This window comes from Artibeus jamaicensis, unplaced genomic scaffold, assembly GCF_021234435.1.
Source record: "Artibeus jamaicensis isolate MK-2021 breed Jamaican fruit bat unplaced genomic scaffold, CSHL_Jam_final contig_233, whole genome shotgun sequence".
In the NCBI taxonomy this organism is placed as follows: domain Eukaryota; kingdom Metazoa; phylum Chordata; class Mammalia; order Chiroptera; family Phyllostomidae; genus Artibeus; species Artibeus jamaicensis.
The window spans coordinates 10,595,040-10,615,488 of record NW_026521486.1 but is presented as its reverse complement, the minus strand read 5'-3'; the positions used below and the strand labels follow the sequence as shown (position 1 = coordinate 10,615,488).

Below are 20,449 nucleotides of genomic sequence, written 5' to 3'. Positions count from 1 at the left end.
ATACTAATGAGGGCAGGGCAGAGGTTGATGTAGTGGGGCGGCAGTTAGAAAGGGTGGATTACCGAACATAATAGACAGAGGCTAAGGAACCATGAGCTGGACTTTCTAGTGCAAGAAGATGGACTTGATTTCGTCCCCAATGCTCCTTTCTTCTCACTGCAGATTAAGGTGCTGACAGGTGGTACAGCCACTCCAGGGAGGATGGCCCCAGAGGATCACCGACTGCCAAAGCAGTCCCGTGGCACTCAGAATCAGCAAGGCTCATCCAACCATGGTCTCCACATCCCCCACACACTGCCCTTGCTGTTCGGTGCCCTCCTTTGGCTATCAGCTGTTGCTCAGCACTCCATCCTAGACCAGCCTCCCTCCCGAAGAAGAAAGCCTCTTGCAGGTAAATGAGGAAAACATGGACTTCATGACCAGAGCATTAGATTAATTTGTTTGCTCTTAAAACCACCAGAAGGGACTAATGGCTTCTTCAAAGAAGACAAAAGGCAACATTGGCACGTGGGGAAATGTAGCGGGAAAAACAATGCCATGGGAGACGGGAGCCTGGTGGACTCCACACTTTGGACTCCAACAGTAATTTGGTGTTTGCCAGGTCTAGTCGCTTCCCCTCTCTGAGCCTCTGAGCTGTTAAACAAGGAGGTTGGATTAGATCAGCGGTCCCCAAGCTTTTTGGCAACAGGGTTTGGTTTTGTGGAAGACAATTATTCCACGGACCAAGGTGGGGGATATGATGATTCAAGTGCATTACATTGAGGCTCACCCCACCCCCCACCATGCTGTGCAGCCCAGTTCCTAACAGGCACAGACCAGTCCCAGTCCATAGACGGAAGGCTGGGGACTCCTGGATTAGATAACCTTCAAGGCCCTGTTCTGGCTCCATCCTTCTGTGACTGTACCATATTATCCATTCACTCACACACTCAGAAACACTGAATACCTTGACCAGAACCTGCACTGTCTGTCAGCATAGAAAAGTTAGAAGTTTACACCAAGTGCCAATGACCGTTATATGTCAATGGGAAATATGACTGGACATGTGTTAGTAAAAAATACATATTAAAATACACCATGAACTTTTGATATTTCTTATCTTCTCAACTATACAGCAAATTTCTTTAGAATGTGGATTATATCTTTTTCATTTCTGAATAATCCCAGAGACTGATACTTAGAAACTATTTAAGTGTGTTGAAGAATGTGAAGGTTGTCTTAAAAATAGCTGTAACACTTCTAGTGCACATTGTAAATTCTAGTAAATACTAGAGTGTTGAGTAAATACTAAATGTTGAGTGTTTTAAATGTGGTATTTTCTTTCATTCTCATAATATTATAGGTATTGTTATTATTATTATTATTATTATTATTATTATTATTATTATTATTATTATTATTAGGTGGGCCCAAAAGTCTGGTTTTTCTGTAAAATGAAAGATGTATTTTTCATTTTCACCAATAACTTTATTGACTTGTGTATTTTGAGTATGTCAGCTATCTCCCATTATTGGCTTCCAGTGTGTAGAGGCCAAGGTGCTGCTGAACGTCTTTCGATGCATAACAGAGCCCCACAACAAAGAATTATTTAGCTGAAGTGTCAGTAGTACCAAGAAACTTTGCAAAACACTTTTGACATTCGTGATCAGTCACAGCAGCTTCTCTACATGCTGCACAAATCTTTTCTGTGTATTTCAGTTGCATTTTTACCTTTCTTGAAATAGTAAAGCCCAATATGCCAAAATGTTGTGTATTTTCTTCCATCTTTAATATTAAAATGGCTGCACAAAAATTCACCAATCTTGATGTTTTTTTATATGCACACTGATATGACAGCTGTCACAATACAACCTAAGAAAATTGTTTCAGACGAAGTTAAAGACAACTAAGCACTACTAGAGCCACTGTACAGAAAAAACAAATGGACTTTTTAGCCAACCCAATACTATTATTATTTTAATTTTACATATGAGGAAACTGAGGCACAGAGAAGTGAAATTACTCAGGAAGTGGCAGAGCCAAGATTCAAATCCCAGTGGTCTGGCTCCACAGTCTGAGCTATTACACTATTCATGTAATCTGAGGACATACAGTTACACCTAAAGACAAACAGTGAGTATTTACCCTCCGGGGAAACAGAACAAATAGCACAGTTAACAGGGGGGCTGGCAGCAATGTGCCAGAAACATTAAATACTGAGTAAGAGCCATTCAGAGGAGCCTTTTGCTTAAAGAATGTCTCACAAGAATTTGTAATTTTTCAGTAGCTCAAAAGAGCAGAGTGAGGTAGAAGAAGACAGTGGAATTGCAGATTCAAGCAACCTAAGGAAGAGGGAAGAGGTAAAAGCTCAATATAGACAAATTCAAGGCCAACATACACACAGATGGATCTACATGGTTACAAACCATACACCTGGAATCAGCTGAACCTGGGTTCCAGTTACAGCTTCCCCCCATTCTTACTTGCTGTAGGACCCTGCCTGGGCAATTTATTTAAGCTCTCTGAGCCTCAGTTTCCTCCACAATAGGCATACTGTGTGTGTTAACTGAGTTCATGCATAGGAATCACTCAACATGGCACCTAGCACACAGTACGTGTTCAATAAAAGCTTCCTGCCACCACCATTACCATTGTTTCTCCACTTCTCTATTGTCTTCTTGAAGTAGTGAGCCTAAAAATAGATCCAGGATGGTGATAAAACCCCATTAATCAATGCCATGGGTGAGAGAAACACTTGCTCCTCTAATGAGTTATGTTTCAGCTAATCCACCCTAGTGGCCCACCTGCTTTTTTTATTCCCCCAGCTGGTTCTTAGATTTGAAAAGAAAAAGGCTTCCATGGAGACCTGCACGCTTTTAAAAATAATACAAAACAGAATGTCTGAGGTCAGGGTAAGCCAAGCCAAACAAATAAATCTTGCAGGATTGTGTTAACAAAACAAGGCTTAGTGGATCAGAGCGGGTAGAGTTCTGTCGGACTCAGCCCTGCAGAGAAACGCCAGGCTCTGGTGAATTTCAAACACAAGGAGGTCATGTAGAAAGATAGAGTTATGGAGCACTTCAGAATTCAGCATCAATACTTGGGCCGCATCCAGGAGAGCGTCCTGCACAGGATGGACTCCAGAACCATGGGTCATGGAGAGTCCTAGGAATCTAGATCAGAAGACTTATAGATCATCTACACAACCTCAACGGAGGTAATCTGGCAAAGTCTATCAGAATTATAAATGTCCTCGGAGGTAGACTCAGAGAAGGACATTAGGGAGTGCTCTCGGGAAAGGGGAGGAAGCAGAGGGAAAGGTCAGGCTGCACTGCCATCTGTGTGGAGGCCTCTGCCAACTCAAGAAAAAGCTCTGAAGCTCGGATGGTCATTCACAATTGTCCCAAATTGGGGTCAAGGGGCTAGGTCTCTGCACTCTGTGCCAGCCAGTCATTCCATATAGCTTCCCCCTTGGGAAGCTATATTCACCTGAGTGAGCCACTCCTGAAAGCGGGCTGCCCACAGCGGGCTGCCTGCTACGGGAATCCTGCAGCTGGGGGAAAGTTCTTCATTCCTCGAGGTGTGTTACAATACTCACTACATGCAATACTTTTGGAACTAGTTGCTGTATTTCTCGAAGAGACACTTATGGTGGTTCAGCCCACAGGCAGATAAAACCTGGGTCCAAATCCCTCCTCTGTCACTCATTGTGTTTAACCTCTCTGAGTCTCAGTTTTTTCATCTGCCAAGTGGGGAGAGTCATAGTACCCACCTCAAAGAGGCTGAAATTAAGAGCATGTACGCAAAGTGATGTATCTAATGCATTTGGTTTTTGTTCTTGATGTCTGCAACAATGGCAGAAAAATGTAGTAGATAAGAGGAAGGCTCTGAAGTCAGACTGCCTGGGCTTATAAAAAGGCTTCTGCCAGTTATATGTCGGTAACCTGGGAGATCCACTTATTTCCTCTGAGCCTCAGTTTTTGTAGCATAGAGGCAATGCCAGTGCCCATAACAACAATAAAAACTATTAAGCCTTATTTTGTAAGTACAGTCAAACCTGGGTTCTCGAACATTTCCCATCTCGAATAAGTCAGTTCTCAACCAAGTTGTTCACTGAAACAATGTCTCAGTTGTCGATCAAAACTTTGGCTTTGGACCTGCCAACACTTCATGCTGATACAGTGGAACTTGGATTCTCAAACTTAATTTGTTCAATTTGGAATTGAAGAGGTAGAAAAAGAAAGAATGAAAGACATTCCTATTTCACTAATCAAGGAAATACTTGGTAAATGGGGAGAAATGTGAAGTTTCATTGAGAAATATCACCCTGACACACAAGTAGCAAACCGTGTGGCAAGCTTGTTCAATGACAATGCAGTGTTTCAGTTCCTGCAAGTGTTAAAATGCAGGCGACACCAAACATCACTGGATAGGTTTTAGTGAGGCAGAGGCCCGGCGAGCTTAAGGCAAGTTCTAGTGGAGCAAAGATACAAAAGAGAGAAAGAACCCCATAAGAACGAGCTACCTGTCATGTTTATGGAAGGCAACTCCCCTTCCAAACAGTAATCCCCATCCATTCCACCTCTTCATATTCAGGCATCAATAGCTCTCAACACTAAAGGTAAGTTCTAGTGTGTACATAAATTTTCATTTTTACCACACATTTTACTTCCATTTTGTTAAATTTTCATTTGCACTTCATGTCCTTTTTGTTGTTACAGTATTTATAGATTAAACAGTACATTTGACAGGTATTGTACATAAGAAATGTTAAAACAGGAAATCATTTGGGGGGTCTGAAATGGATTAATTTAATTTACATTATCTCTAATGAAAAAAAATGATTCTGTTTTCAAATAAATCTCTTCTTGAACAGCCTTCTAGAATGAATCAAGTTCGAGAACCAAGGTTCAACTGTACTCCACAGATGATGGCTGTTACTATTTTCAACCACTCACTCAGGGGTGGATATTTGCAAAGAGTAGACTGGGTCCCATCAGAAACTTCTCTTTTTCTGGACTACCTAACCCCAGATCCTCACAATGACCTTCTTGCTCACAGATGACCGTCCTCTCGCTCCAATCACTCTCTTTGGAAGGCATTCTAGGTTACTATTACCCCTTACAGTGTGACACTCAGCTGGGTCTCTCACTAGAGTCTGACCAGCACAGTGTGTGAGTGTGTGCATGCGTGTGGGTGTGTGCCATCACCTTCCTGTATTCTAAATGCTGTCCTCTGATTATGCAACCTGAAGTAGCATGATGTTTGGGGGTATTAACAACCTAGATTATTAAGCACTTAATCTGTGTGTTGGAAACTATGCTAAGCATAGTATGTATACTAACTCATTGAATCTACATGATAACTCTAGGGGGTAGAAATTATATATTTTTACAGATTTTATTTATTTATTAAAAATAATTATCCTCATTTTGTACATAAGAAAACAGAAGCTTAGAGATATTATATGCATAAGTGGAAGGTCAGCACAGCTAAAACATGGTGGAACTCAGATTCTATCTCTAGTTATCTTACTCTGGAGCCACAATGTTAACTGTGAATAGAGTCTACACCACACTAGCTCCCACGAATATTATTAAATTTACTCAACTCAAATCTTAGGTCTTTTTCTTTATACGATTTTAACAAACTAAGGCTTCCTACTCCTGCTCCTCTTTAGCTAAGTTTTTAAACATCACCTTATAGCATAACCTCATCCAATTTGATTGCATCAAATCTAATCCAGTATATTCTCTCTCCCATTCAGCTTCAAGTCATTGGCAAATGTAATTTGATAAATTGCTGCTAAGGAGGAGGAGTAGAGCAAAGCCAAGGGCAGAGCTCTTTGGCAAGTTGTTAGACAAATTTCTCTCAAGGTGTATTTCTATCACACTGTCATTTCCCAATGGGGGTAATGTTTGACCTGTTACCATTCCACCAAACTGAATGAACATCCAACTTCCATTTCTCTATCTTATTGATGATTATTTCTTGAAATATTACATAGTGTTTAGGGTCAGTATCTACTGCTAAGATTCATTAATTCATTCTATGAAAGGTTGCCCCAGGAAGAATTGTGGATGGGTATAAAAAATATATATATATATATGTACATGATGGTCTTGAGTGTTAAAAATATTTAAGGGAAAAAAATACCACTTTTGCTTCCAGGACTCCAACCAACAGCCTTCCCTGGGATTAACACACATCTATCTAACCTCGTCTCAACCCCGGATCTCAGAAGGACAGGGCTCAAAAGGAACCACTGTCATTCATGCAGAAGAGGATTCGTAGAAGGACTTTTGCCTTTCTCTTCATGTGCTGGAACAAGGCACTGTCGTTCCTTATGCTTTAGCACCTGTAGTAACACTGAGGAAAGACTGACCATGGTAATGTCAGCCCTTTTTATTAAAGAAGAATGAAACCCAAGGCCTGTCTCATTAGCCCTGGTCCACTAGTCATGCAGAACTGTGAGCCTACTTGATATTAATCCATTCATCAACCTCATCACTAGTCCCACAGAGGGGGGACTTGTACCCTTTGCCTCAAATATAAACAGAGGAGAGCTGGACATGCCAAGCACCCTGGCCAGAACCTCTCACACCCTACTAGGACACCGCTGTGAGGCCCCGCAGAGCCAGCAGAGCACTCTGGGTAATGGAATGCAACACTATGCAGTTCCCCCACTGGCCTCCTCAGGGTGTCTTGATTTCTGGCTCTGCAAGAGCTGAGGCAAGCAGTTTTTGAAATGGGGGAAAAGGGTGGAGAGAAGGGGCGGAGGCTTTCTCTAGGCCAACCACAACTAACTCATTCACTCTGTCCAGCAAAACCCAGACAGTGCAATTATCTGGTTAATTTGGCCTTTAGTTGGGAGACAGACTTCCAAAATGTGAGGCCAGCTCAGACTAAACAGTGGCTTCCATCCTGAGGCTTCTCCCAAGCGCTAGAGGATGCATATGAGATTCCTGGGGATTGCTTATGTGACCCACCCATGGATCCAGATGGGAAAAAGACAAACAATTCAGACTCTAAAATGGGGTTTAGGAAGGCATGTCTTCCAAGGAAAAATGTCAAGATTATCTGCTAATTGGTCTCCTAGCTAATTTGTCTGCTGGCTTCCAAGGAGGGGAACGGCTGGAAGTCAGGAAAACTATGTTTTCCAGTGTGACTATAGCCCTCACAGACTGGCCATGTGTCCCCAGAGCCCCAGGGTGAGTTATTCTTAGGGAAATTCCCTTGGATGCTCCTGCTCATAGGTGTTGTGCCTGTAAGTTAGGCCAGGAGGCACTGACATAAAAGGGTAAAATTAAAACATGTCTCTGGGGTTTTCACAAATGGAATGAGACAAGGAGAACTAAGCTGACAACGGAGCATTTACCAGATGGTTTATGGAAGACTCAGATTTTTGAAGGGAGATTAGAGAGCAGTGATTTATCTCCCTTGGAAACTGACAAACAGCCTGGAATCTGCGGAATCTATAAATTATTATTCAGCAAATATTTGCTTCAGTTCTAGTATGTGCCAGGCCCTGTGCTACACAGAATGAGAGCTAAACAGCAATGGCCCCTACCGTCATGCAAATAATCCCACATCCAAACATGTGGTTAAAAACTCAGATAAGGACCAGGAAGAGCTGGGGTGCTATGAAAGGGAAAACTCAGGTGACAGCCAGGAATGTAAAGCTGGGGTTACCCGATTGAGATTGGGGTGTGAGGGCTCAAGAAGGAGTCTTTGAGGAAGGGATTTGAAAGTTAATGCTTTTAAGAATCTAATTTGCCTTTTAAGAAGAATCCCTCTGGCTTTAGTACAAAATATAAATTGGAAGTGGGTGAAAAGATGGAGTTGGAGGCTACTGACTAGGAAGATTATGGATGAGAGTTGATGATGGTGGTTCAACCAAGGATCCAGGCAATGGGGATGCAGAGAAGCGGACAGACCAGGAAGGTTTGCTATATGGAGTCAACAGGATCTGGTAATTGAATGGGTGTAGTGGCAGAAAGAGAGGGAGGAATCCAGAAGACCACGAGGTTTCTGGCTAAGGTGGAAGGGAGATGGCGGCATTCTTCACTGAGAGAGGAAACTTGGGACAATGAGCAAGTTGAGGTCAGGGGAACATGATGTGTCCTGTTTTGGAGGCAACTGCCCTGGACTCTCCACCATCCCATGCCCTGTACTTCTGGTCTCTTTGCCTTCTTGGCTCGCACTGCTTCCAGCTCATATACTCTTTGTGTTGCCTCCACTTGTTGACAGCATATCCATCCTTCAAGATCCACTTCAAACACCACCGTCTCCTTGAAGCCATTTGACTCCCTCAATGAATGTGGCCTCCGCTGCCCATAGTGGTCAGTTTGGACCTCTCTCTCCTGGATTCCACCTGTGTGGAGGTTCTGTGAAGACTTACCTTGCCTGCTTTTCTAGACCACAGGCTTTTTGGGACAGAGCCTCTGCTTCTACATCCTCATTTCCCACATTAACGAGCTAGCATACAAGATGTGTGACAAATACTTGTTAAGTGAACAAAAATAACCTGCTCTTTGCCATGGAAGGAAAACCAGTAGACATTGGACAGACTTGAAAGCCACAGGGTCACATTGAAATGCAAGCTGTAGGTGTTTTCAAATGAAGCCAACTCAAATTTGATGCTCAGAAAGGCTTTCTGTTCCTCCAACACAGCAAACTCAAAGAGCGCTGGAAAAGTCCACCCTTCTACTTTTTCATTGCACTTTTCTGAGTTCATCATACAGCAGGGACCTTTCCTATCTTATTAACTGTTTGTCTTTGATGATGATGATGATGATGATGATTATGATAAAAGGGTAACATTTACTAGGTGTTGGTATGTGCCTGGAACTGTTCTAAGTATTTTTCATGCTCTAACTCAGATGATCCTCACAACTACCCCGTTGGGTTGATGCTATCATCACCCAATTGTACACGAAGAAAATGAGCTGCAGAGAGCTCTAGTATTACTCCACCAAAGTCACAGTTATTTGGGATTTGAACCTCGAATCTGGCTCCAGAGCCCATGCTCTGACATGCTAAAGCCAAGCACTGGGTAGGTCTCCAACAAGCATTCACTGAGTACATGGGAGGAGCCCTGGATCTGGAACCATATTCTGCCCCTGACTTCCTATGTAGCCTCAGGCAAGTCATGTTTCTTTCCCTCATAAAATGAGGGAACTAGATGTTGATATTAATGCTAATAATCAGAGCCAATATTTGTAATTCTAATCTCCTTTGAAGTTCTAAATAATTTAATCCCAAAAATGATTCAAAGCAATAATATAAGAGAAAGATGATACAAAGAGATTAAGCCACCTGCCCAATACCCAGAAAATGAGGGAGCCAGGATTCAAACTCACTGTGCTCTCAGCCCAAGTAGTTCCATACGTGGGGCACCATGGCAGGCATGTGGGGAGGTGGAATAATGGGGCAGATGGCCTTTGGGGCTCCTCACACCCGTTTCCATCAGAGAAGCTCTACTTGTCTCTATTTTGTAGAATGAGCTCCTACTTGAGATCACCTTTGAAAGAAGGTTCTGCTGCTAACACAAAAAGATTGAAAACCACTGGACTAAATAATTCTAGAATTTAATGAGACTCCCAACACAAGCCAGAATTTTTCTGGTAATCTTGGCTCATTATAACCACATAGATTGGGGGTCAAGGTTGCTCCTAGGAATGGCGCCAGCTGTAGAAAAGGTTAGGGCGATAGTGCTAAAGACTCTGCTCCAACCTACCTGCTCCACTCGGATCTCGATCTCTCCATTTGCCTTCTTTCCATGGAAATACTTGGCCCTGTGAAGAAAAAGAAGAAGTCTCTGAGTAAGGATGCAGACTGCTTTTCTCTTTTCTCCCTTCTCCCAAAGATCTCATCACCCCCCGACATGTCACCCCCGGAGGTGCGTATCCAGACCCCTCCTCTACAGAACTGCTCTCGCCTCCCACTTTGGCCGCTTCATTTCCTCACTATTTATACGCATCATGTGGGAGAGGGGGAAGAACACTGGATGGGAGGACGGGAGACTCAGGTTCTCATTCAGCCAAGGTGCTTGACCTTCCTGAGTCTGTTTTATCCTCTCTGAAAGGATGAAATTCCTACCTGCATGATATATATATATATATATATATAAATTTTAAGGGTCAAATGAGATAAAGGATCCTACATAAATAAATAGTGCAGAATTATTTTATTGAGTTACACCCCATAAACTTCATAAAGGACATTAAATTAATCTATCCACCTACTAATTTCTCTATTTGTCCATCTGTCCTATAAAGTAGACTTTACTTGTTCCTTTGTCCTTCCATCCATTCGTCCATCTGCCCATCAACCATCCATTCGTCCATCAACCATCCATCCATCCATCCACCCACCATCTTTCCTCTATACCCCTGCTCTGACTTCCTATTATCAATAAATGGCATTCCATCTGCTCATTACTCAAGGCAGAAACATGGACATCATTCTTCTTACCTCTTTCTCTCTCCCTATCCCCAGATTCTACATTCTAATTATTTAAGTCCACCCACTTGCCCACTTTTCTTCAAAAGCACCCTAGTCTTGGCCTCCTTCAACTGTCTTCTCATATAGATCTTCTTGTCATGCCCCACTTTTCTCTCACAGCACTTTATACAATTGTAATGAGTAACTGTGTTTAGCATCTGTGTCCCACTACACTATAGCACAGTTCCTTGAGGTCAGGAACAATCAACCTTATTCATCATTCTATTCCCATTAGCTACCAGCATGCTTTATATGCAGTGTGAGCTCAATTAACGCCTGTTGAAAGAATGAATGATTGAAGAGCTAGATTAAAAAAAAACACTCTTGTTTTCTGTGCTATTCGCTTTAACCTATGGTCTTTCTCATTAAATGCTTACAACCACCACAAGGCAGGCATTTCTATTTCCTATAGACAAGGACACTGAAAACCAGAGAGAAGAAATACTTTGCCGAAGTGGTTTGAGTCCTGTCCTTCTAATTCCATACCTATGTTTTTGCTCACACCTGAAAAATAGCAGTGAATGTTAGGCTGCTCCTGGGTTTAGATGTCCTCCCACAAAGCAAATGCAGCAAAAGTTTCCATTTGCTTTTTTAAACTGTGAATGAAGCAAATAGTTCTCAGTTACTTGCTGCAATCTGAACACTGTGTTAACAAACATTTCCATAAACCTTTTCTGGGGCAGAGACAGCTCTTTGACCCCAACACCCATTTTCTTCTTTTCCCACAGACAGAGAGTTTACAGACTGGTGCTCAAAAATATGTACATCCCAACTCTCCATTCAGCTAGGTATGTATGGCCATGAGATTGAGTCCTAAAGAATAACTCGTAATCATGATATCCAAGAATCTTCTTAGCTTCTTCTTCCATTCTTTTCCCTGGAACAGCAATGTTGCCATGTATTGGGGTTTTGTTTTGTTTTGTTTTGTTTTCATCCTTTCATTTGTGAAGGAAAGAATTTTCTACAAATTCTCCGACCCAGCTTCAGTCTGTCTGCTTCCAAAGTCTGTCTACACTTACCCACTGCCAGTGGAGTTCCTCTCTTTCCAATACTACCTGCATCACTGACTGATGGTTCTCATATTATTAACACCCCTTTTTCCTACAATGTTCACAGGCTTAGATGCCAACGAGGCAGCATTTTAGTGAGATAGGAGCTGCTGATGTGAACTGAAAGCAAGATTTTGTGTTTTATTTCTCCCAGGATGGTCTTAGACAAAATATGTGTAAACTCGGCTAGTGAAAAGGGAACTTTTTCACATAATTTGTGGATTTTATCACAGATCCACAAAACGTAGTGTCAGCAAACTCCAGACACTGGGATAAGCCCATCCTTAATGTTTTGTGGGGCCTGGGGCAAAAGAATAAATGGAGGCGTATATCTCGCTTAAAAATGATATCTAAAACTAGCAAACATTTAAATAAAACACATATGTCTTCCCTCCTCAATAAGTGCAATTTTATAATTTTCCAGAAGGGCCGTAATTTAGACTTCTCAGAATTCTTGGATTTCTACTAGAACATGGCAATATGGGAGCTGCGATCGCTTGGTCCCCATGGACATCCTAATTTTCCTTTCACCCTCCTCTATGTCCTGCAGATGTTGGGGCTTCCTGTGCAGGCTTATGGATGGCCCAGGCCTCATGGCCCATCTTTATTTCCTTGCCCATGGCCCCATCAACAGTTGTCCCTTGGCCATGACATGGGAGGATGGACCAGAGAATTGGCCTATATAGGCCCCGGAATTAGGTCTGGTCCCTTTGGGTAGGGTTGGGCATGGTCCTAAGGGTGCAATTTGCAGGGCCCTCCTCTGCTGTCATTCCTGACTTAGGTCAAGGGTTCCTCTAGTTTGGGTTTAATAGAAGTACTGGGTGAGCCTAGGGCCCCAGGATGGTAACTCATGAATACAGGTACTGCTATATTGAAAAAAGCATAGATTTGGAATCGGACAGGCTTGGGCAAAATCTTAGCTCTACTACTCACTCACCACATGTTCCAAGACAAGGTACTTAATCCCTCTAGGTCCTAGTTTCCTCATCTGTCAAGTGGTAATAACACCTACCAGCCAAGGCTGTGGTGAGAAATCCACTTGATCTTTTCTGTCACAGGGCACTAGAGTGTAGTGGACTCCGGGCTGGACTGCCTGGATGCAATCCCAGCTCCATCGCTCACTTGCTTGTAACTTGGGTTACTCACTCAGACTCCCTGTGCCTCAGTTTCCATATCTGGGAAACAGAGATATTCCTAGTCGCTCTCACACAGGGTGGTTGTGAGGATTAAGCAAGACAAGACACAGAAAGCACTCAGAACAGTTCCTGGCATGTCATAAGCTCCCAAGCATAGAGCCCAGAGCCTGGAAAGGAGTCAGCAGCAACAACGAAGAACTATAGAGTGTTTACTCTGTGCCTAGGGCTGCCGTGTGCTCTTACCTTCGTGGAGGCTGCAAGCAGAATTACTATTCACCTCACTTTGATTCGTCCCATTGGTGCAGTAAGTGATGGATGGTGATGAAAATAATAAATAATAAAAAATAATAAATATACCTTGATATATAAGGCCTTAAGCCCCTTCACAACCCTCCTCCTATTTGACCCTAATGTCGACCCTGTGAGGTGGTCGGGCAGTTACAGTCCCTACATGGTCTGGCTGGAGAAGTCCCTGTTCCAAGTCTCACGACATCCCCAAGTGGCAACAGTGAATGACACCTTATGCGTTAAAAATTGGGAGGACTCAGTCCAGACCCTGTGGGTCCTTCATGATCTGGACCCTGCGGACCTACAGCCCATTTCTCCTCCGCTTTTCTCCCCACCACACAGACATGCTTGACTTTCCACTCTGCCTTAAACATGTCCTGTGCTTTCAGGACTCTGAGCCTTCACACGTGTGTTCTCCCTGACCAGGATGGCTTTCTTCTCTTCTCCGTGTGGCTGCCTTTTCCTATCAAGTTTTCCTTGAGAGCAACGCCCCCGCCCCCTGCACCAGCGAGGCTGGGTTAGGTGTCCCTTTTCTGGGTTCCCACAGAGTGCTGTACCCAACCACTATAATACATATCATCCTGTTTTGTAATTATATATTATTTGTCTTCCCCTCCCCCCCACACTTAGTCTGTGAGAGCCTGGAAACCTGAAACTGTGTCTCAACGCTCACTGAATCTTCAGTATCCGGCACAAAGTGCCAGGGCACAAGGCACATGTTTAACAAATGTTTGCTGACGAGGTAAATGAATAACGTCTTCCAGGGATAGGGTATCCAGTCCTTGAGACACGTTACCGCCATCTACTGGTACACTGTTGCAATACACTTAGGAATCCACACCAAGACGCAGGGTCAGATTGTGCAGCCTCCAACCTGCGCAACTGGCAGCCCTTGACTTCATTCTAACCTGGAACCCGGAACACTTTGTACTACGCCAATACCACCCAGGTCGCTCCGGCCTTCAAAGGCCTCACCTTCCCGGGAGAAACACTTGTTTTGCCCATCTCTGGGGTTTTTCCTGCAGGGCCTGGCAGACAAACGCAAGGCTGAAGCGGAGGGTCAGGCGGTCCATCCCCCTGCCTGGCCGGGAGTCAGAAGTCTGTCTCCTGACAGGCCACACAGACTGCTGCCTCCTTGCCGGAGGCTCATTCAGGCCTGAGCTGCCTCTGAACAGTTCTGTCTGGCAGCAGGAAAGGTAGGGATGGTGTGGAATGCTAGATGCCCTGGGGGCTGGAGTTGCTGCCTCTGTAATTGCCTGGCCAGTTTGACCTCAGGTAAAATGCATGGCCCTGCAGTGCTGAGGACTCTGTCTCCCTCAAGCAGATCTCTTCCTGATGTCCTAATAATGTTTATTCTCATAACGGGGCTCCCCAAATACCCCGGCCAATCAGTCAAGTCCCTGGTCTTGGGAAAGAGGTGGGGGCGGCTCTTCATTCTACCAAGCTTCCATCTCTGTGGGTGGTCTCATATTTTACTGCCACATCAGAGGCACCAGGAAGGAGAATATTATAAAACTGGTGCTGCCTGGGGTGGGAAATTTCTATCTGGGGAGGCGGGATGTGGTGTGAGAGAAAGATTTATGAGCAGCGGGTACCTAGTCTTTCTCAGCGGCAGCAGGCGCAGAAGGAAGAGAATGAGCATAAACAGGATCCACCTGTGTCCAAGCAGCTCCCTTCCAATAAATCCATCTGGGACGTAGAGTCGAGGTCTAGCCCTCGGCATTGCCCTTCCTAGGGAGGACAGGCCAGGAACATTCTGTCTCAGGCACAGCCACCTTCCCACAGGTCACCCCTGTTATGGAGGCGGGGGGGGGGGGGGGGGGGGGGGGGGAGGGGCAGCCCTGCAGGAATCCAGTTCCATTAAGGTATTCTCCTGTTTCTACTGCAGCACATCAGCTGCTCATTTGCAGCCTGGGCAGAAGCAGGGCAGATGGACCACGCAGAACACTGAAGGTAGACCCACACGAGGCTTTCCCAGTTAGCAAGACAGGGAGAGTCACATAGCAGTTTGGCTGAATGGAGACGTGGCCAAAGCAGGACCTTTGAACGCAGAAGTCTAATTCAGAGAACACTTCTCTAATTTCAGAGATGTCTAATCCAGAATAGCTAGCCCTCCTGGCCCCTTCCCACTACCAGAGGGGACCCTCCAATGATGGGGCAGCCTCTGCATATCTCCTTTTAACTTGAGGGCTCCAGGGGGTTCGGAAGGGGAGGGACCCTCTGGGGGTAACAGTCCCCTTGCACCTGTACAGGGACCTACGAGGAACTGAGACCTGCTAGGGTCCCAAGCCACAGGATGTAACAAACATCCCCTCATTGGCTTGTGACAACAATAGGGAAGGAGAGTTTTGTGGATAGGTTGGGTCACAACTTACATCATCTCTTCACTCCCTCATTTTATCACTATTTACTGAGGCTGGTATGGACTGGGCATCCTATGAAGCAGGAAGGGAAAGGCTGATACAGTTCCTGCTCTTGTGGAGCTAACATGCTCTTGGAAAAGCCCTAAAACTAAGCCGGTGAAAAAGAAACGGCACGAGATGTGAGTAGGATCCAGAGTGACAGAGAATACATGCAGGGAGCAGCGGGGAGCTGACTTAGTTGGCTGGGGAAGGTTTTTTTGGAAGACACTTAACACACTTTCATTGACCACCCACTCTATGCCAGAGCCTGTAGGCTCCAAGGAAATAAGGATGAAGACAGCATAACCAGAGGGAGAGACACATTAATGGATGATGATCACACAGGGCATTAGCCCAGAAATTCAGGCCTGCCCAAAGAAGGGGATCCTGACCCAGTTCGAGAGCCAGGGGCTGCTTCCCTAGTGAGTGACCAGTTCAGTCATCAATCCATCCTGTGTATGGTACCTATTCTTTGCTAGGGCCAATGCCAGGGCCAAGGGCTTCAAAGTTGAACGTGGGAGGGTCTGAATGCGTGTGTATGCATGAGAACAAAGAGGGAGAAAAGACTTAGGTAGATGCTGTGGGCACACGAGGAGGGTGATGAATTTTCCTGGGGCATATCCCTAAATGGGCAGGAAAAATGAGCAACAGGCATGGAGTGGAAGGTCCAGATTTGAGTTGGCAGCTCTGGCACTGGCTGCATGATTTTTGGACCAGCCTCTACTTCCTCATCTGTAGAATGGGGATAGGAAAATCTACTCAGGGGGTTGTCATGAAGATTACATGAGGATGCAGACTGGAAGGCTAGCTAGCCTGCGTTCTGCTCACCGTGAGCTATCAGGGTGGCACTTTCCCTCTCCACGTAAAGGGCTACATGGGCACTGCCAGCACTAGAGACAGACCCAGGTCGTATTCAGCTCTGCTATTTATTTCCTAGTGCTGCCTCAGACAAAGCCAACTGCCTCGAGTCACAGTTTCATTTGTAAACATAAGAACATTACTAAGTCGCCACGGGGCCCCCATGAATGACAACCCTGACACATGGCAGGTGTTTAATGTTCATCTCTTTCCCTCCCGTCCTTCAATAGCATAGGTGGAGGGCTGAGGTCGGCTGGGTGTGTCCTCGGGGAAGAAAAGAGTCATTTTCTCTCTCCAAGAGGAAGAAGGTGGCAGTATCTTTCTTACTCTGAACAGAACTCCTGCTTCATGTCTGGCATGATGGAAACCTGCACGGACGCTCCCTGGCACAGGCCTTTAGGATAAACAAAGTCATCAGTCACCCACTTACTGGGACTGCAGAGATGGGCTAGAACGTCAGCTCCCAGCCCTCACCCCTCTCCTCTCCAATGACACAACACCAGGTTGCCCTCATTCCCACAGATACCTGAAAGTCTGCAATCTTCATTCCACCAAGAAGGTTAACATTTAGAAGGCTAAACTGTTCCCTCAGCAAACATTTACTGAACTACTAAGAACCCAACCAGGGGAAGTTCCCATGGGAAAGGTAATACACTAGGTAATTCATACCAAGGTGCTAGTGACTAATACACAGTCATTCCAGAAAAGGGGTATGGATGGGACATAGAGGGTGAGAAGATGAGGACCCTGAGGATACTTAGTGCACAGAAGACTGAAAGGACTTATCTTCCCTCCCTCCTCCTTCTTCCCTCCCTCCACTTCTCCATCCATCTACTTCTCCATATATTCACACATCCTTCCATCCATCCCCTTATCCATTCATTCATCTATCCATCCATCCATGGTCTGCTCTGTGCTCAGCACTGTGCCAGTCCCTGGGAACTGCATTGAACGAAACAGTCGCTCTGCCGTCCTGGAACCTACAGTCTAGCCAGGAGACAGGCCCAGAAGAGGAGCTGGAATGCCTATTTGCCATGACTCTTGTCTTTGTCAGAAGTTGCCAACTAGAAAACCTCATGAAGTTCAAAGTCCTATTTTATGGGACTTAAATTATATATTTTAATTTTGAAATAGAAAATTCATGTAAAAAATTCAGATTCCTGGCTTCCTTTGAAAATCAACAATGGCAGCATTAGGCCCTTATTCCCACATGGTAGAAATGTGCTGAGTGGACCCCAGCTGCTGCCTTCAAAGGGGACATCAATTCTCATGCCTGATACAGTCCCCACTGCTCCCTGTCATCTCATTGAAGCTGAAACCAAGGGGTAGATACATTTTTCATACTGCTTGTGCTGTTGGTTTCCTGATAGCAAGCAAACATTTCTCTGTGCCTATCCCTTTTCCTACCACCTGTCCCTTCACTCACCGACTGGCTTGTATCCTGTGAGCAGCTGCACAGGCAACCCTTAATTTAACTAATTCCATTCTGAAGATGGCAATTAGCTTGGTGCAAATCTTCAGGAAACACAGCCCCCTGCCCTTCCTGCACACCCAGGGTGGGAGGTGAAGAAAATGGACACCGAGCACCAGCCCCTCTCTTGCCATCTCAGACAGCCTCCCTCCTGCTGGGGAAACATGTCCCAGGCAGGCTTGCACAGGCCCCAGGAGAAGAGACGATCTGTAACAAGGCTGGCATCTGCCCAGGGACCTGCATCCCCCAGGGCAAGGCTGTGATGGGCAGGGTGAAAATCTGCAGGAACAAGAACAGCTATTACCAAGAAAGCCCATGGACCGTGAGGGACTCCTTCAAAAGAAGAGCATTCTGAGGGCCTGGGCGAGAAAACCACATTTTGGAGGACCAGGACAGACCCACAAGTTAAATTTTTGAACTCCTCAGACAAAAATCAAGGCAAGAGCAGGAAAAGTGACTGATGCACAAAGTCAGAGGGGACAAGATGAAAAGTTTCAGGCCCAAGGATCCTTTAAGGGCTTGCAGGCTGACCCTTTTACAGTCTGAGCCTCCTCTGCATTACTCCTCCCGTGGCTGGCCCGGCCATGCTTAAACATGACGGGGAGCTCACTCCCTCACCGGGCAGCCCACTTGCTCTTTGGCTGACTTCCCATTCTGTACATTGAGCTGAAATGTGTCTCCCTCTTTGTCGGCCCCATTGGTCCCAGTTCTATCAACAGGGAACCACATGAAACAAGTCCTCCACCTCGACTGTTTCTAAGCTTGGCTGGCTCTCTATTATTTTTAAAAATAGACTTTCCCAAGCTCCACTCTAGATACTCTGATTTGGTGGTTCTAGGGGGACATCTCACCCACTCTGACTTCTATAGCAGCCCCCCCCCCCCCGCCGCCTTTGCACTGACAGAACCAAGCCTGTCTCTCGCACAACCTTGGTGGGACTCTCCCCAGGACATGTTGTGGAACCGGCCAACTTTCTTTTTCCCTGGAATCTGACTTTTGAGCAGAGAGGCACAAGGCTGGAAGGAAACAAGTGCCTTCCCCAGAGACTGTCCACAAGTCCCCGCCTCTCAGATCCTGGCAGAGCCCTGGGTCCTGACGTCTCCGAGACTCAGATCTTAATATTTTCTTTTGGTTCCATGAGCCTCCCACATATTCCAATAAATCGCCATTTTGCCTGAGTCAGCCAAAGGCTATTTCTTTTTCTCAGAAACAACTCTGTCCAATGCAGAAGAGGCCTGGGAGTTTGAATGCTATTCTGATGGGGGCAGTCTCTTGGGGCCAGTGATCTCAGCCCAGCGTCATTGCCTGACTTAGGAGGAAACTGAGGCAGAGAGGAAATGGGCGCCATTGAGATCCCATTGCATCTGCAGGGCAGGGAGAAATTAGGAAGAAGCAGTATCCATCAGATTTTTCCCCATATCCCCTTCTGCTCAGAGACACTTTCCCCAGATTTCCTAGCCCCAATTTCAGAGGGTGAAGACTCTACCAGGGTGGGAGAGACAACTCTTCACTGTTTTCCCCTCCCTCCCCCTCTCCCTGCAGAGCTGGGGTAGGAAGCAGCCCGGGCGCCAGGCCTCTGGATTGGATGGCTCAAAGACCTCACGGAGAGAGGTCAGCACTTGAAAAATTCCTCAAGTCAAAGGGCTTGGGGCTTGGGTGCCACACAAGGCCCTCACTGTGTGTGCACATTGTCTGCCTGATAAAAGGGGCTGGGCCTGGGAAAAAGGGAGCCTGTCTCCAGGCAACGGGGCAGGCCGCTGGGGAATGCCCAGGGCCCCTCCCCACCCCCAGGCACCAGGGCCAGGCCTTAGAGGTGGGGGGAGGGACAGGGGGTGCCCAGGGTGGGAAGGATGAGTCCAGAAGTCTAGTGCCACTCCAGGTGGGGCTGCCTGGCCTGTGCGAGGCATAAAAGTGAAGGGGATGTGACCTTAGGCCTTTCCTAGCTCCCTCTCCCGCTCGCCCCTGCATCTGCCCACAGGAAACAGACAGGGCCTGTTCTTGTTCAAGGAGTCTAGGGGTAGCAAAGTGGTGGGGGGAGGCATAAGGACTGTGTTCCCCAGAGCCAACTGTATTCAACAGAGAGGTGTGTGTCTCAGCTTTGGGCCCCCCAACCAATTGCAGGAGGAGGTGACCGACTCCAGCCCCCGTCTCATCTTCAGAGGGGCATGTCTGCCAGCCTCCCAACATCCAGACACCCCTCCTCCAGGGCTTCTGGAAAACAGCCCTCAAGCAGATCCAGCTGAACTGAGAAGCATGCCAAGTGGCTTCCTTCTGCCTGGCTCCCAGTGCTATTATATTCACCAGCAATCAGTAATTGCAATTAATTGTTTGTAACAGTTACCATTTCCGTGTCTGTTGTGACAGGCTGAGCCCTGTACCAGTTCCGCCCATGCCACCTCTAATCTTTTCAATAACCCTTCACGGAAGACACGGCATGATCCTGCCTTGTGGCTAAGGAATGTGAGGCAGACCTTAGCCTGCCTCTAGGCTAAGGTCTAGAGGTCAGACTTGCTGAAGGTCACTAAGGGAGAGAAAGGATGGGGACCCGGGCAGTCTGCCTTGAGACCATCCGCTCTGTTTTGCTCCCTGCCTGCTCCCTGACTGACAGTCCTCAGTCCTCATCAAAGGCAGGAAAATCTGCTCTCTGAAAACGGGGTCATTTGCGGGTCCTGGCTCAGCTCCTCAAACAGGAAGCAAGGAAACCCAAAGGCCAGGCTGCCACTGGGCCCGTGTTCACAGGGCTGGGGACTGTGTCTCACT

At 46.1% G+C, this 20,449-nt stretch overlaps 1 protein-coding gene across 1 annotated transcript in view; it reads right to left on the bottom strand.

Moving 5' to 3' along the window:
• Window positions 1-20,449, bottom strand: part of SYN3 (synapsin III) — a 401,802-nt gene that overhangs the window by 343,548 nt on the left and 37,805 nt on the right. Inside the window, exon 3 of the mRNA XM_053662069.1 lies at window positions 9,719-9,776. Within this exon, the coding sequence (XP_053518044.1) occupies window positions 9,719-9,776 (58 nt within the window). The remainder of the gene's footprint in view (window positions 1-9,718; window positions 9,777-20,449) is intronic.